We start from the raw sequence: 16603 nt of genomic DNA, 5'->3' as shown, positions 1-16603 counted from the left end.
ATCCAGAGAGGTAGACATGTTCAACATATACTTTGATGAAAAGTAAGGTCAAAGTAACATTTCCATATTACCTCTTACTGGAGCATTATTTGTCGGGATTATAGGCCTAAATCATCACTAATTCGTCTTCCTCCCGTACAAGAAAGCAGTCAGATTTTCCCACTAAACACGTGCATTACAACCAGTTATAATGCCAGTAAGTTGTATATGCCTTACACCAGTCATGTCAACTGATGCCCATAGGTGCAAGTGTGCTCTGTAGAGCTCAGGAGAGCCTGAGCTCTTTACACTGGAAAGGAAAGAGACAGACAAAAGAGGTAGTAAATGCCACTTGGTTGAGTTATATACAGGGATGGCCAGCACGGATTCAATGTATGAAGGGAATAGAACTTATTAAAAGTGTATTCATGTTCATTTTCAGATTTATCTGAGAAGTATAAGTGCATTATAAGAATGTAAGTTTTAATTTTAATGCTCATTTTTCACAAGTTTGCTTTTTTATTCAAAAGGAATATTTTCTCTTTTTTTTTTTTTTTTTTTTTTTTTTACAGAAAAGTGAAATTTTCAGATATGTTTATTTAGTAGCCTTTCATGAACTGAAACAATGTTTTCGTGAATCTAATATAGGCCTATCGTAAATACGTATTACTGAATATAGTATATTACAAATTTTGAAAATATTCGCATGGAAAATGTTTGTAAGGAAATGAATTAACAAAGCAACTACTGTTACATCATAAACAAAAGATATGTGCCAATGTGTTGTAAAAATATCAGCTCTATAGCTTCGGCAGATTTCGAGAAAATAATTTAATATTCTGATGATAGGAAGTTGCGCACCAATATCACCTTAAAAGCATAATGCGATAAGGGTTTTGTTATGTAATATTAGTTACAATTAAAACATATATAGTACCTACGTAACTTTGCTTTGTACTATAATATTGTTTTCATTAGTTTATTGATTACTTTTATAAGACTAAAGATGACATAAAATTTCATGTTCCATTCGAAGTTTTTGCACCGCTGTTTTCTTAATCCAACAGGCTGCTTATTCATATAAATAATCCTTCCTCCCTCCATACCTAGTGCTTAATGCCCGCGCACGACATCAAGGTCAGAAAAATGCACTTGCTTTGACATCACTGCCTTACACTGTATATGATCATTTAATTTTATGTTTGTAGTAAAGTACATATTAATTTTGTGCAATATGGAATTTATTCAATTTATTTCGTACAGAAATTAAATATTTCAACGTTATTAATTACATTCTAAATATTAAAACACAGAAAGTCAAACTGAAATGTGTAATTCAAGCACTGTTACCTTCATAAATATAAATACACATTGTATATACTACATAGTTGTGTTATATGCGAGTATAATTCTATAACAAGAGAACTTCTGTTACATAGCTTCCTTGATCATGCTTTCCATTTACAGCATGCAAGAGTGGATTATCTCTTCACTATATGACAGTGATGGTATACTTACTATCTTTGTTAGTGGTGCATTAATTGTTACTATTAAACACTATCAGCCCTATATAAATTAAATTTTGCAATGTAACGATACATTTATTGTGCATATGAGGTTTTACTTTTTAATGTATTAAGTCATTCCATTCACAAAATCATAATATGTATCATACATTTTAAAAACAAATAAAGTACAATCTTTCCAGTGTGATTTCTGTGCTTTTATACTATTATTTCTTGTTAACATTTGTAAAGATTACATAAAATAGTAATATGGTTTTTAAAAATAGAGGTTTTTAAACTTTTATACCTGATAGTCCATTGATAGTTACACACGTGATCTTCAACAGCACATTTGTAATTGTACATATCTTGGACTAGACCTATTTCAAGAACATAACGCAGATTAAAAATTAATTCAAGTTATTATAAAACTGAAGAGGTGGATTCCAAAAAGTGTTCTAAGTATTTTTTTAACTGAAGGTGACTTCAGAATTATTGTTTCACCTACTTTCAAAGGGATATAAACATATATTTTATAATGCTATAAATCATTCAACATGCAGTGAGAAATATCAAATTTATTCCAAACTGTTCTAAGTATTCTGTTTATTGCTTCCAAATTGATAATATAAGTCAACTTGCCTGTGCTACAGTAGTATAACTTACACCCCCACAGACCTCACGTTGTTGGGGGAGGGGGGGGTCCCAAGGCCAGGGAATCCCAAAAACGTTCAGTGGTTACTGACGCTAATTTGGAAATGAGTTCGAATTATAGTTCAAGGCCCACATTATGTATTTTCTCTAATGCATAGCCACTCTTTTTACTCTCTGGCATTATGGAAAACTGTGGTAATGACCACCATCACTGGAACCGAGAATGCACATTCAATGATCCAACTGGCAGTACTTCACATCATACACCCCTGTCGATTGTCTCGGTAGACTCAAGCACAACCATACTACAGTGACGCCAATGTTGAAAATGTGAGTTATTTTTTATGGATGGATTGTTTCTCATGGTGTATTTTCATGTTATCAAGTTGCCAGCTGTAGTCGCAGCATAAAAACAGTAAATGCACATTGAAATAAAGAAGTTTTGTATAGCAACATGTCTGCTTGTTATTAGATTTTCATTTTTATCGTATTTTGTGACAATGAAAACTTTTAAAAGTAATTATGAACATTTAAATGGTGCAGAAAAAATGCAAAAGGAAAAAACTTAAAAAATATGTTTCGAAATTGACAAAAATAAACTCAGAATTTCGACCAAGCAGTCAAACACAAACTATCTGAGGTGGAACAAATCCCAGTGTTCAGTACCATGACTCAAGAGAGACTTAGTACTCTCAGTGTATTAGGCCTAAGTATTGAATATGAAAAGGCCAAAGACTTGATTTACATGATCTGATTGAGTCATTTGCTTCTCAAAAGGCCAGACGGGAAAAGTGCTTGTTGAACTAATCTTCACATTAAATTTATCTTAGGTAGGCCTACTATTGTGTAATTAATTATAGCCTTAGTAAAATAGTAGTTATATCATTTAAATTTGTTTCAGTTCTGTTCACTTAATTGTTTAAAAATGGAGTATTCTGTATGCTAAATTGTTTTATTCAAATTAGATGTAAAAATAAAATTATGAAAAAAAAAAAATAGCAGTAAGGAAAGGGACCCAGATTATCATTTTTGCTGGGGGCCCAGCTATAAAAAGTTACGCCACTGCTGTGCTATATGTAGTATAGACTATACACAAAACTATTGTAATATCACTTGTACTGTTGGCTAGAACGCACATGATGAAATTAATATTGAAGAATACGAAATTAGTTTTTCTAATTGGATTTAATGACGTTGTATCGAGGTTATTTAATGTCGATGGGATGAAATGGGGCTGAGGATTTGCCACAGATTACCTGACATTCGCCTTACAGTTGGGAAAAACCTCGGAAAAAACCCAACCAGGTGATCAGACCAGGCTGGAGCCGACCGAGCTATGCCAGTGGCTAAGAAATGAGCTTGGTGTACAAATGGCAATAAGTACTGTATGTAAGAAACATCAGTTCAGATTCAGATGCAAGAGGAGAACCTATCATAATCTGTTCTCATAAAGAAACACATGGTGTAATGCCAGTAATTTCACAAATGATGACTTAAATATTTTAAAGATAAATCTAAAGTTACAAAACAGTGTTTAAATAGAATATCATTGTTCACCCAAGTCGGACGGAAGAAAATTAATGCTTTGTGTAGATATTTTATGAATCAAGGTCATAGTAGACCAGAAAGAAGAGGGAGTAGCAAGCAAACTACAAGGGATGTGCATGTCTTAGATTCGATTACTGCATTAATTTCGAAACTTAAATGTCGGGAGAGCCATTATGGCAGGGGAAAATAGTACAAGAAGCTATCTTCCCCTCCTCCCCCACAAGTTCAATGTTACAAAACTATGGCTTATGTGGAAATGTGAAAGGAATGATTCAGGACAAAATTTGCTCCTTCTTGAAATTTTTTATTGCTTCATTCATGTTTTAATTTATCCTTTGCAAGCCCAGGAAAACACCAAGCTCTTTAAATCTATATAACAAGCAGAGTAAGCCTAAATACTTTAGAGAAGTGTCGAAATAAATTCAACTACCTAATGAAATAAAATATGCAAGCACTAGGAGCATCAAATTTGTTTGATCAATTTTCTGTCATTTTTACTTAGACCAGTTTGGAATTCACCTCTTCAACTATTACGACATATTTTTACCAGACCAGTGCTAAAATAACTTCAAAATCTATCTTCAGCACACCATAATTATTGGGCCCCTGAGGTTTTTGAATTAAGCTTTGTCTTAAAACAATTAGAGTACAATTTTGAAATTGTTGATTTTCTGAATAGAACAGGGTATGATTTGTAAAATGGAAGAAATGATTCAGATGTTCCTCCTGAGATTACAAAAAATAATAGTAATAATAAATAAATTAAACATCCCGTCATTCTGCTCATACAAGCTGGGAGTAATTTCCTCCACTGCACATTCTTGGAACAAACTCGTAAATATACATACTTTCACACAGTTACATTACTATTATTATCACATGTTATTGAATAGTAGCTTGTCTTGTAAGAATACATTACTTTACAGTCTTCACACACGTGTTGTGTTTTTTCGCAGTAGAGATTGCAATTATATATTTATGCCCGGTCTAAATTTTAAAGTTAGATATATTATCACTATTTATATACCCATCAAATGCTGAAGATTTAAGAATTAAGTCATCCTTCTTGTTTTCCAGTGTTTCAGATTATATTTAAGAATTTTAAAAACAACTTTTCGTTGTTAGGTAGAGAGAGACAAATCACACAAAGCGAGCCATTTCCCCTCTCTGTGGGAGAAAAAAAATCACTCAGTGAGATAGTATATAAATTAAATCTTTATTATAACACCTCTGGGTCATTTATCAAATTCAATATGGAGATCAGAAATAAGATTTTGGCACCCTGTTAATCAAATGATCAGAGCATTGAGTTTCCATAGTGGATACCTCAATCCGGGGGAAATTTGCGTTGAAAAAAATTATGTTCAGACAGAAATCCTTCTTCTGTAGCACTTCAGTCATCCTTTTACCAGGGTACTAGCAATGAGAAACCTCCCAGAAGATGAAATGCATGAGATCCCTACTGCAAAGCAAGAAATCATGGGTAACCCTGGAGTTGGCACAAAAACTCGAGTATTCAGGTATGGCAACACAAAAAAAAAAAACCAGTGGCAGCTAAATAATAAGATATCTGCCATTAAATAATGATAATATTAGCATTTATATATTACAATGACTTGGTTACAATACGTTTTTTGGAAGTGAAAACTTCTGGAAATAGTGAGAGACATTAGGAGGGGAATATTTTTAAACATCTTACAAATACTCTCAAGAGAAAGAAATATAAGCACACAAGATTCTGAAAGTAAACAGCTTAATAAGATCATGAATTAAGGAAAAGAAATTCAAGAATTATTTTACTTTTTAATTTTTGTTTGTATCTAGTGCAAAGATATTTAATATCTCCATTAGCAATCAGTTTGTAAAACTCTTACACAAATATCAGCAATGGGATATTACAATTATACCAAGATTTCCAGGAGGATTTATCAGTCTTTTAACAATGAACAGGTTATTTTAAATTTCCATTCGATGCCTTTATTTGTGAATGTTTCTACTATTTTACAGAAGCAGACGATCCACTTACATACCAGTATATAATATAAAAATGTATTGATACAGTTGCTCGTGATACAATCACCATTACACAAATAGTAGCTCCTTGTTACTACTGAAGAAATAATATACTATGCAAGTCTCAGAATCTATTACATAATAGTACCAATGCTATTACCACAACTTCCATTCCGGTTCCTTCTTAAGTTACAGACTAGAGTGCAGGCCAGGCATTTGACATTTAATTAGAAATTCATTTTTTATTTTAATTCCGAATTACATCTAATTACTTTAATTCCATTACCTCAACCACTGCACTGTGTCCAAATATCAAATATATTACTATTTAAAGTATATATATCAAAATTATTACATGCCTGAACCGATTTTAAGTATCTTATTCATCAATTTCAAGCTGAGAATCTACAAAATGTAAATAGTTTTGGCCAACTCGAATAAGTGTGATTCCTGAAGAAACTCCAGCAAGGGTACAAAGGGCCATGTTCTGGGGAAGTATACTTCGTAGTACAGCCCACAGGAGCACAGATCCAAAGCTGAACATGACGGCACCAAAAGTACTAGGAAACAAAAAGACATTAATATAAAGAGCTGCAATTATAACAAACATATAATCTGCATTATTAGCTACAGAATACGATAACAATATGCTCAGTACCATTCGAGACTTAGATCAGCAACAGTGTAAAGAATGTGTACAAAATATGTACAAACCTCTTACCCTACTTTCTCAGTCCATCCACATTGAGTTGAGCATGCTACTAATGATAATAAAAACATTCATTCATCACCTTTAGCTATTCTCATAATCAGGGGTAGACAAATCCCATGTGCCAGGTTGCCATGGCACCTGAGTTTTTTCTTATCGAGTTCAGCATATTTAAAACTTTGATTTCTTTTTATGTTGTTATGGCTAATACACAATGTTAACAAAAGCTGCTGTAGGAAGAAGTTAAAGAGTGTGTAACATGTTTAATTAATTATAATATTATTTAATATATTTTGGTAAATATATCTTTATCTTGGCAATACTTAATCATTTCAAGCTCTGAAACAGCAAACATAAAATGATTTTTCATTTTGCAGATGATTGTTTAAAGGCGAGAAACAATAGTGGTTACTATTTTGACACCTTTCACTTGGTAAATAAAGAAATAATCATTCTAAAATCATGGTGGTTGGAGGAATTGGTAAATTAACATCAATATTGTGGCTCAGTTATCCAGTAAAAAAATCAAATGCAAGTAGGTACATAGAGAAAGAAAACAGTATAGTCCAATTACTGTACCCAAAAATCATAGAAAACTGGATCACCGAAGTAATGGAAAGAAAAAAGTGATTCTCCATAGATATATTTGATTTCACGTTTATCAGGTATGGGTTTCTTTATTTTATCTTTGTTCCTTAATACGAGGGTAAGTCAATAAATAAGTCGCAAACGTCGGTTTACCGAATACAGTTTTAAATTCTGCTTGCATATTTTGCCAGCAGATAGCAGCATATGTATGCTAGACAATAAAGACTGTACAGCATCCTGCGGCTCACGGTCAGTGGCAGCCAGTGCAAGATGGCGGACGTGCTGCATGAGTGTACAAGAGAAGAACAGCACGTGATTGTGCGTTTTTTGTGGAACAAAGGACTGTCTACAGAAGAAGTGCATCGCAAAATGCATCCCATGTATGATAAGAACTGCCGATCACAGAAAGCTGTGTTCAATTGGAGCCAAGAATTTAACAAGGGACGGCAAGGCATCAGAGATTGGGAGCAGCCTGGTTGTCCTGCGGAGGTGTCAACTAAAGCCACAGTGCAGCAAGTGGAACACATCATTTGTAACGACCAGCATGTGATGATCGACGACATAGCCTGTGCTGTAGGTTGTTCGCATGGAACTGCTTACAACATCATACATGAGCAGCTGAAGTTTCGTGAAGTTTGTGCATGGTGGATCCCCCGCCAGTTGTTTGCGGAACACAAAATGGGCCTGTCCTTGCAGCACCTCAATCGGTAGAGGAATAGATTTCATATGGCGAATTGGTACCGGGAATGAGTTGTGGGTTCACCACTTTCAACCAGAATCCAATGGAAACATTCTGCCTCCCCATCCAAAAAAAGTTCAAGATCAGCTCGCAAGATTATGCTGACTGTGTTTTGGGATACAAAGGCGTGATACTGCTGAAATTTCAGCCTCACAGACTGTGAATGCCCTGTCGTACTGCACCACTCTGTAGGAACTATATATGACAGGCCATTCGCCGCAAACGACCTGGACTTCTGTCAGCGAGCAAGATTCTTCTGGATGATAATGCCCGCCCGCACACAGCAAGACAAACGTAGGAGTTGTTGCAAACATTTCATTGGGAACAATTGGAACATCCACCGTACAGTCCCGACTTAGACCCCACTAATTTTCATCTATTGTACCTACCCCATTTTGAGACTTATTTATTGACTAACCCTCATATGTCTTAATCTCTTTCATTTCATCATAAAATAATGCAACGCAAATCAGACATCGGTCTCGTGTGTGGTGCGTAGCGAGATCGAAGATTCAATTAAATTGATTAGCAATGCATTAATATTAATAGATCATTTACCACTTCCTGCACACACATATTTTCTTTCCACTTTGATCCAAAGAAATGCAGTATTATACATCTCTCTTGTAATATAATTATTTAAAAAGCAGTCTCGGTTTGTTCACATGCAGACACAATACCGATAGAAGAGATTATAACACTCGAATATTTTTCCTACTCAATTATAAAAAAAATATAAATACTTACTTACTTACAAATGGCTTTTAAGGAACCCGAAGGTTCATTGCCGCCCTCACATAAGCCCGCCAGCGGTCCCTATCCTGAGCAAGATTAATCCAGTCTCTATCATCATACCCCACCTCCCTCAAATCCATTTTAATATTATCCTCCCATCTACGTCTCGGCCTCCCTAAAGGTCTTTTTCCCTCCGGTCTCCCAACTAACACTCTATATGCATTTCTGGATTCGCCCATACGTGCTACGTGCCCTGCCCATCTCAAACGTCTGGATTTAATGTTCCTAATTATGTCAGGTGAAGAATACAATGCGTGCAGTTCTGTGTTGTGTAACTTTCTCCATTCTCCTGTAACTTCATCCCGCTTAGCCCCAAATATTTTCCTAAGCACCTTATTCTCAAACACCCTGAACCTATGTTCCTCTCTCAGAGTGAGAGTCCAAGTTTCACAACCATACAGAAGAACCGGTAATATAACTGTTTTATAAATTCTAACTTTCAGATTTTTGGACAGCAGACTGGATGATAAGAGCTTCTCAACCGAATAATAACACGCATTTCCCATATTTATTCTGCGTTTAATTTCCTCCCGAGTGTCATTTATATTTGTTACTGTTGCTCCAAGATATTTGAATTTTTCCACCTCTTCGAAGGATAAATCTCCAATTTTTATATTTCCATTTCGTACAATATTCCCGTCACGAGACATAATCATATACTTTGTCTTTTCGGGATTTACTTCCAAACCGATCGCTTTACTTGCTTCAAGTAAAATTTCCGTGTTTTCCCTAATCGTTTGTGTATTTTCTCCTAATATATTCACGTCATCCGCATAGACAAGAAGCTGATGTAACCCGTTCAATTCCAAACCCTGCCTGTTATCCTGAACTTTCCTAATGGCATATTCTAGCGCGAAGTTAAAAAGTAAAGGTGATAGTGCATCTCCCTGCTTTAGCCCGCAGTGAATTGGAAAAGCATCAGATAGAAACTGACCTATACGGACTCTGCTGTATGTTTCACTGAGACACATTTTAATTAATCGAACTAGTTTCTTGGGAATACCAAATTCAATAAGAATATCATATAATACTTCCCTCTTAACCGAGTCATATGCCTTTTTGAAATCTATGAATAACTGATGTACTGTACCCTTATACTCCCATTTTTTCTCCATTATCTGTCGAATACAAAAAATCTGATCAATAGTCGATCTATTACGCCGAAAACCGCACTGATGATCCCCAATAATTTCATCTACGTACGGAGTTAATCTTCTCAAAAGAACATTGGACAAAATTTTGTACGACGTCAACAAAAGTGATATTCCTCGAAAGTTACCACAGTTGGTTTTGTCCCCCTTTTTAAAAATAGGTACAATTATGGACTCCTTCCATTGTTCTGGTACAATTTCCTTTTCCCAAATAGCAAGTACAAGTTTATAAATTTCGCTATATAATGCGCTTCCGCCCTCTTGTATTAATTCTGCTGGAATTTGATCGATACCTGGAGACTTGTACTTTTTCAGATTTTCTATCGCAATTTCGACTTCTGAAAGCGTGGGTTCGGGTATAAATGGCTCAGCAGTTTGTATTTCAATTTCGTCCCGATCATTTCTATTTGGCCTATGCACATTTAGTAGTTGCGCAAAATAGTTTTTCCATCTGTTTAGGATTGATGGAGAGTCTGGAAGCAAGTCACCATTCTCATCCTTGATCACGTTTACCCTTGGCTGATATCCGTTCTTAAATTTCTTTATACCCTTATATAAATCTCGAATGTTTTTATTCTTACTATTTGTTTCTACCTCATTCAGTTTTTCCTTCAAGTAACCTCTCTTTTTATTCCTAAGTGTACGACTTGCTTCCCGTCTTTCATTGAAATAATTATCTCTCTTCTCCTCGACTGGATCCTGTAAGAATTTCAATTTTGCCTGTTTCCTTCTTTCTACTACCATGCAACAATCTTCATCAAACCACGGTTTCTTTTTCTTAGTTTCATAATAACCTATGCTCTGCTCAGCTGCAATTTTGATACTATCTCTGATATTTTCCCACACGCTATTAACATCTAATTCTTTCTCAACTTCGTCGGAACTTTCTAAAGTGGCAAACCTATTCGAAATTTCGACCTGATAATTTTGCTTAGCTTCCTCGTCCTTTAATTTCAAAATATTGAATTTAGTAATATTAACTTGTTGCTCTACTCGCTTGGCTACTGATAATCTTTCTCTTAATTCTCCAATCACCAAATAATGGTCAGAATTACAGTCTGCACCCCTGAAAGTTCGAATATCTACTATACTAGTATGTCTCCGTTTATCTATCAAAAATATAAATAACAGACAAATAATTATAACTCACCTATACGCAATTCGCAATTTTATCGGTGCAGCATTCAGATGTGGTCGGTTATAAATGTAAAATCCTGAGCCGATCAATGAATTGAAAAGCAAAATGTTGGTTACATCACGCTTGGGAAAATATCTGAAAATAATGAATTGAAAACAAAATTTAGTTACCTTACATAGATTTCATGCTAATAAAATGGAAAATTATCTACATAACATACCTTACAACAAGACCGGGGTTCATAACGTTTATGGATAGTAGGGTATAACTGCCGGCACCCAAAAGTGGAAAATAATAAAACAGAATATTGTCTTTGGTGAAAGGTTTCACTCCTAAGTCTTTCAATATAGATACTATAGACTTATGTTCCCCTGGCTGTGGGGTAGAAGTAGCCATCTTTTAAGCGTTGCAGGTAATTTACAGAAAATTTGGAAGATTAATTCTTCACGTATCGCGAAACCTCACACTTTCTGCGCCGACAAAACACGACTACAGTGTTGCCAGGTTCTCAGTAAAGAAAATCCCTCCCAATGCCATCAAATTCCCTCAAACCTAAAGAAAATCTCTACAGTTTTAAATGGCCCTAATCAGACGCCAAACTTTTGCTGAGCCCCTACAGCAGAGGCTACGCAGAAGTTTAAGGTACGGTCACACGTCGCTACTTTTGCAGCGCTACTTTTATACTGCAGCTGCAAAAGTTGCGTGTCGTGTTCACACGTGAGCCAAAAGTAACGCGCTGCACGCTACTTTTCGTACTGCGCAACCCGAGTGCTGCAAAAGTTGCAACTGGAGGTTGCGAGTCTGTTCACACGCAAGGCGCTACTTTTGCAGCCGCAGTCATGCTGCAGGTTCCCATCTCCGTGTTGACTTCTCAATATATATTTTGTGGTTATGTTCGCATTATTAAGAAACTCATGCGAAAGCTTCCTTATCTATTATTTGCTTTTCTGTCGTATCTAGTATTCAGAAATTGACATTATTTTTACTATAAAGCTTTTAAAAACGCCTATATACTTAAATGATAACCAACCGTATATTCACGTAATCAATGTTGGCAACCGTCCTGTTTGGAACTACGCTACGGAAAATTTAAAAAATGAAGTATATCGTCACCAATTATGCTCAGACTGTGTTGTGTATTTAATAACTGTTACAAATAATTTATTTTCATCACATTTAACATTAAAATATATCCAAACAATAAAAGTATCATTGACACATTTGGGTGGTAACACTGGTTGCAACCGCAGCAAAAGTTTCAACAAAACAGTTATCAAAAATGCTGCGGCTGCAACCCTGAGAACCCTGTTCACACGTCGCTACTTTTAAGTTGCGCGCAGCATGGAAAAGTATCGGGCAGCAGGTTCGGCAGCCGCTACTTTTCGGGTTGCACCGTTGTTCACACGTCGCAGTACGAGAGTTGCGCAGTTTTTTGTACTGCAGCGCTGCAAAAGTAGCGACGTGTGATCGTACCTTTAGAGTAGGACAAGTTAACAAGTTTTTATCATAGACTAAATAACCGCTAGACCGCTCACTGGCGCCTGTGTTATGTTCCCAACATAGACTTACTAAATAACCACTAGACCGCTCACTGGCGCTAGTGTTATGCTCCCAAATTGAACAGCCGGCGGGCGGCCATTTGTTTGTTAGAGCTGAATAAGCACAGTTCTTTCGTGCGCTGCTTTTAATTGCAGTAATGCACACGGATGTAAAGATAAAGTAGGAAGGAATGTTATATTTCACTGATTAGTTAATCCTTCATTTCTAGGACGATTTTTTCTCCATATTATGTTATAGAAGACAAATTATTGTACTTGTCATGTGACTCTTTATGCTTCAAGTTTCCTCTGAGTAAAGATTCTCTTAACCGAAAGTGGATAGGTGCAATCCGCAGAGAGATTTTCTACCCTACAATGAATCATTCAGTGTCTTCAAGTCATTTCGAAGATAGTTTTTACCTTTCAAACTATGCTATTACCATATACATTGTGTCCTTCATCTACTCCATATCATTCATTTTCTTCAAACAGTTCTTTTTTCAGTGCATACATGAATAATTATTCACCGAATTTAAAGCTACAGAAACTGCATAAGTTATAACATTTTTTAAATATAACTGATTGAAAGTAATTCTTATCTTATTTACGAATTAATTAAACATTTTCTTATGCTACTACTGCTGCTGCTGTTGCTACTACTATTACTACTACTACTATTACTACTACTACTACTACTACCACTACTACTACTACTACTAATAATAATAATAATAATAATAATAATAATAATAATAATAATAATAATGCTTTTTGACTTCATGCAGCAGTTTAACCTATAGATTGAATTTAAAAGTTGACATTAATTCTTTTATTAACCGTGGTTATGAATATTCACATTCAGAGTTCCTACGAAAATTATACAAGTCTGACAGCCAGGCTTTCCGGGTATCCCAATTTAGGCGGGATTCTCCCAATTTCCTGGTTGAGTCCCGATTAAAGCGAGTCGGGATTGGCAAAAAAAAAAAAAAAAAAAAAAAAACCCGATTTTACAGATTATTATTTAAACAAATTATGTCGGTATTTCCTATTATCCGATATTTTTATTTAGGCCTATATATTGATTCAAATGGTAACATTGTAAACATAGAAGTTACCACGGATATTTAGTAATTCTGTGAGGTAGCCCAGCTGATTGCCGTAAGGCAACTAAACTCGCAAAATAATACCTACTTCTCCTAGTTCTACCGCATTGTTGATTAATCCGTTTCGATCCCTGGTCGCTGCTCTCACAATTATTAAATATTGTGTACTTTTAGTGCGTTGAGTGGCAAAAAAGATAGCGTTTTGATATCGTGTAAACAATTGCTGTGTCTTAAAATTTAGTAAACTATGTTTAAACATGGATTCATCGTCAGATAGTGAAATTGTTGCAGTAACGGTTACAAAGTTAATTTAGTAGCAAATGGTTAAAACATATTCGTGGTTAATAAAAGAAAAAATTATAATTTTCATTGTACTGTGTGTCCTTTGTACTTTAGTGTTTATCACGGAGGCGAATAGGCCTATTACATTAAAAAGCACACAAACACTACTTTGCAGAAAACTGCTATAAATTTTATGGTAAAATGTTGATAAGACTAATGTCTTAAGTTAGCTTCTGATATTCCGATTTCCCTCGCAGAAAACCTAGCAACTCTGCTGACATCAGAAACACGGTATTAAAGGTATCTCGCAAAGGAAGTATTGTTCCTTTACACAAAAACATTTAGCTTTAGGATACGCAATACACATATGTAAATAGCGGTTTCGAAATCTCGCGCGTTTTCTACCAAACAAATGGCGGATTTCTGCTACTTCAATTTGGGAACATATTTCTCACTTCTCCGCTACGGCGTGGTAGGGGCTCGGTTTGCATCACAGATGCATCCGCCACCATGTTTTGGGAGAAGCACCTGCCAGCAGACGGCCGTATTATACAATGTTGGAACAAAGAAGGAATCATTTTCGAAGAAAGATACTGTCGTGTTTCTTTATTACGCTGCGTGACCATGATTACAATTTCATGCAACCCTTATCTATGCAACTCTGTTATGTTGTCAACATTGTCAAGGCGCGGGACACGTGACATGTACGCGTCGTTTGACAGAGAAATGGCGGATAGTGGGTTGAGTGATAAAGAAAACACTGGGGAAAAAGTTGAAAATCCAGTGGTCAAGCAAGAAAGAAGAACAGAAAATTCGCAACAAGATAATAAAGTGAGCGGTGATAACGAAGATTCAGAGTCTGTTGAAGAACAGCCATTAGACATTGGAGAACATTATTTAGTTCGAAGAAGCGATGGGTCATGGCGTAAGTAGGAGTACATGCCGGCCTTGTGTGTTATAATATTTTCTCTATTTCAGGAATATAATCATTTGTAAAGTAATGTGATAATTTGCTAGGAGACGTCGTTGCACATAGGCCAAATTTATAGTAAACTTAAACATCTTTAGTATGACTTGAGGCTTTTCGTGACTTCCTGTTCTAAATGAAAGCAAATAACAACAGGTCTCTGTCATAACAATGTCCTAACTACACTACCGAACAAAAAGAAACGCAACACTTGAATAATTTGAAATAACAAACAATAATGGCCCACACATTATAACATTGTGTGCGGTGAAACGAGCGTTGAGCGACTTCCGCCGATTTTGGAATAGACACCGACGCACTTGAACTGCCAACGTAGAAAACAAAAAAGGGATTCACAAAAAATTACACTCAATCGCTTTCACCTCCATCTTGACGGGATAATAAAAGCCTAAACTAACCTAACCTAAGTGCGTCGGTGTCTATTCCAAAATCGGCGGAAGTCGCTCAACGCTCGTTTAACTCTGTTTGCTTCTCTGGTAGGGTTGCCACCTTGAAGAAGTGAAAAGTCGGGACACTTAAAGCTGCCGGTATTCCATTTTACGGTAATTTGCTAGGAGACGTCGTTGCATATAGACCACTTTTACACTAAACCTAACATTAGTGTATACAACGTATGCTAAAATATTAACCTAACCTTTTAGAAGTTGCTTCTCATGCAGAGCATATTGATGAAATTCGGAACAATACAGATTATAGTTTATTTTAACCAGAATTTCACTTTCCACGGATTTTACATGAAATTTGTTTCTTCCTTATGTACACAAGTTTTTCATGACAAAACACTTTCTACATGCGCGTTACTGACAGGAATAGACAACGCATATTTACTATTTTTATGAAGTTAGGGGCTGCATATTTAAAAAAAAAAAAAATTGGACCCAAAAATACCATCAGCCGTTTCATTTGAATCATCATAAAAGCTAAGTAATTTCTCTTTAACTCCACTAATCGCAGAAAAATTTAATACTGACTGGAAAGCATTTAATATTGCCTTTATTTGAGGTAGGGCTACCTCTCGAAACAGAAAAGTGTCATCTTTAAAGTTATTCTCTACTAATTCTACGGAATGAGACAATACATTTTGAACAAGCATGTTACATTTTGTACGTCGACAGTGAAGTTTTGGACTTAACTTGGAATCTTTGAAAATGCCACTCGCTAACTTAATGCCACAATCAGTAGAAAGATAACTATGGTTATGGATTAATGTATGATATGCAAACGACAATTCAGCACTTCACTTTCAATAGGAGAATGTTTCACGGTAAAAAAAAAAATGGATAAATTTCAGAACACGGATTCCTTCCTTTCCCCCTTACTTCAAAATTCCAACTTTGTGCACACAAAATAAATTATTGGCACTAAAAAGTGCCTTTTCGTAAGCATGATGATGCGCATTCGACAAACGCAGACAAATTTGCTCTTTTTAGTATTTGGAGATATAGCTGTCAGTGAGGAATCCGTATACTAAAATTTTCCCTCGCACTGCACCAGTTCCCTCGCTTTTTATTGAAAACGAAGCAGGACACACTATACATTTTGCCATGCCTTCGTAATTCACATTTAGCTAACCAACTTCTAAACTGTTTATCTTGTAACCATTGATTGCGAAATGTACACATTGTTTTCACCTTTTCCTTCCGTTTATTATTTTGACTGTCATGACTGTCACTATCACTGCTTTCACTTCCACTGTTCTTTTCCTTTAATTTAGATAACATTTTATTGGAACAAACCCCTAAAGTGGCAGAAACAATGTCTGCGCCTTGCGAACCTGCATAACAATAGCTAATATATGTGCAGTGCAATTATAACTGCCACCAACCTAGTCTTTACTGAATTTTCCCACCATTCCATGACAGTGAAACATGAC

The 16603-nt window shown here is 35.6% G+C and overlaps 2 protein-coding genes across 6 annotated transcripts in view; one reads left to right on the top strand and one right to left on the bottom strand.

The window, feature by feature from the left end:
- Positions 1-1202: 1202 nt before the first annotated feature.
- LOC138698216 (uncharacterized) lies at positions 1203-11320 on the bottom strand. The gene is made up of 3 exons (XM_069824007.1): positions 11040-11320; positions 10832-10954; positions 1203-6259 (listed from the first exon to the last, which is right to left on the bottom strand). The coding sequence occupies exons 1-3, from the start codon at positions 11213-11215 to the stop codon at positions 6079-6081; spliced, it is 480 nt and encodes a 159-aa protein (XP_069680108.1). The 5' UTR covers positions 11216-11320; the 3' UTR covers positions 1203-6078.
- Positions 11321-14410: 3090 nt separating this feature from the next.
- The window catches only part of mof (males absent on the first), a 324099-nt gene continuing 321906 nt past the window's right edge, over positions 14411-16603 (top strand). For all 5 annotated transcript variants that reach the window (XR_011331772.1, XR_011331771.1, XR_011331774.1 and 2 more), the window contains exon 1: positions 14411-14667. Coding sequence is in view for 1 of the 5 variants with exons in the window: in XM_069824006.1 (XP_069680107.1) it covers positions 14445-14667 (223 nt within the window). In the remaining 4 variants the exon portion in view is untranslated. The remainder of the gene's footprint in view (positions 14668-16603) is intronic.

The sequence above is a fragment of the Periplaneta americana genome, chromosome 4 (assembly GCF_040183065.1).
Source record: "Periplaneta americana isolate PAMFEO1 chromosome 4, P.americana_PAMFEO1_priV1, whole genome shotgun sequence".
Lineage (NCBI taxonomy): Eukaryota > Metazoa > Arthropoda > Insecta > Blattodea > Blattidae > Periplaneta > Periplaneta americana.
Note: the sequence above shows the minus strand (reverse complement) of the source record. Positions and strands in the feature narration are given on the sequence as shown.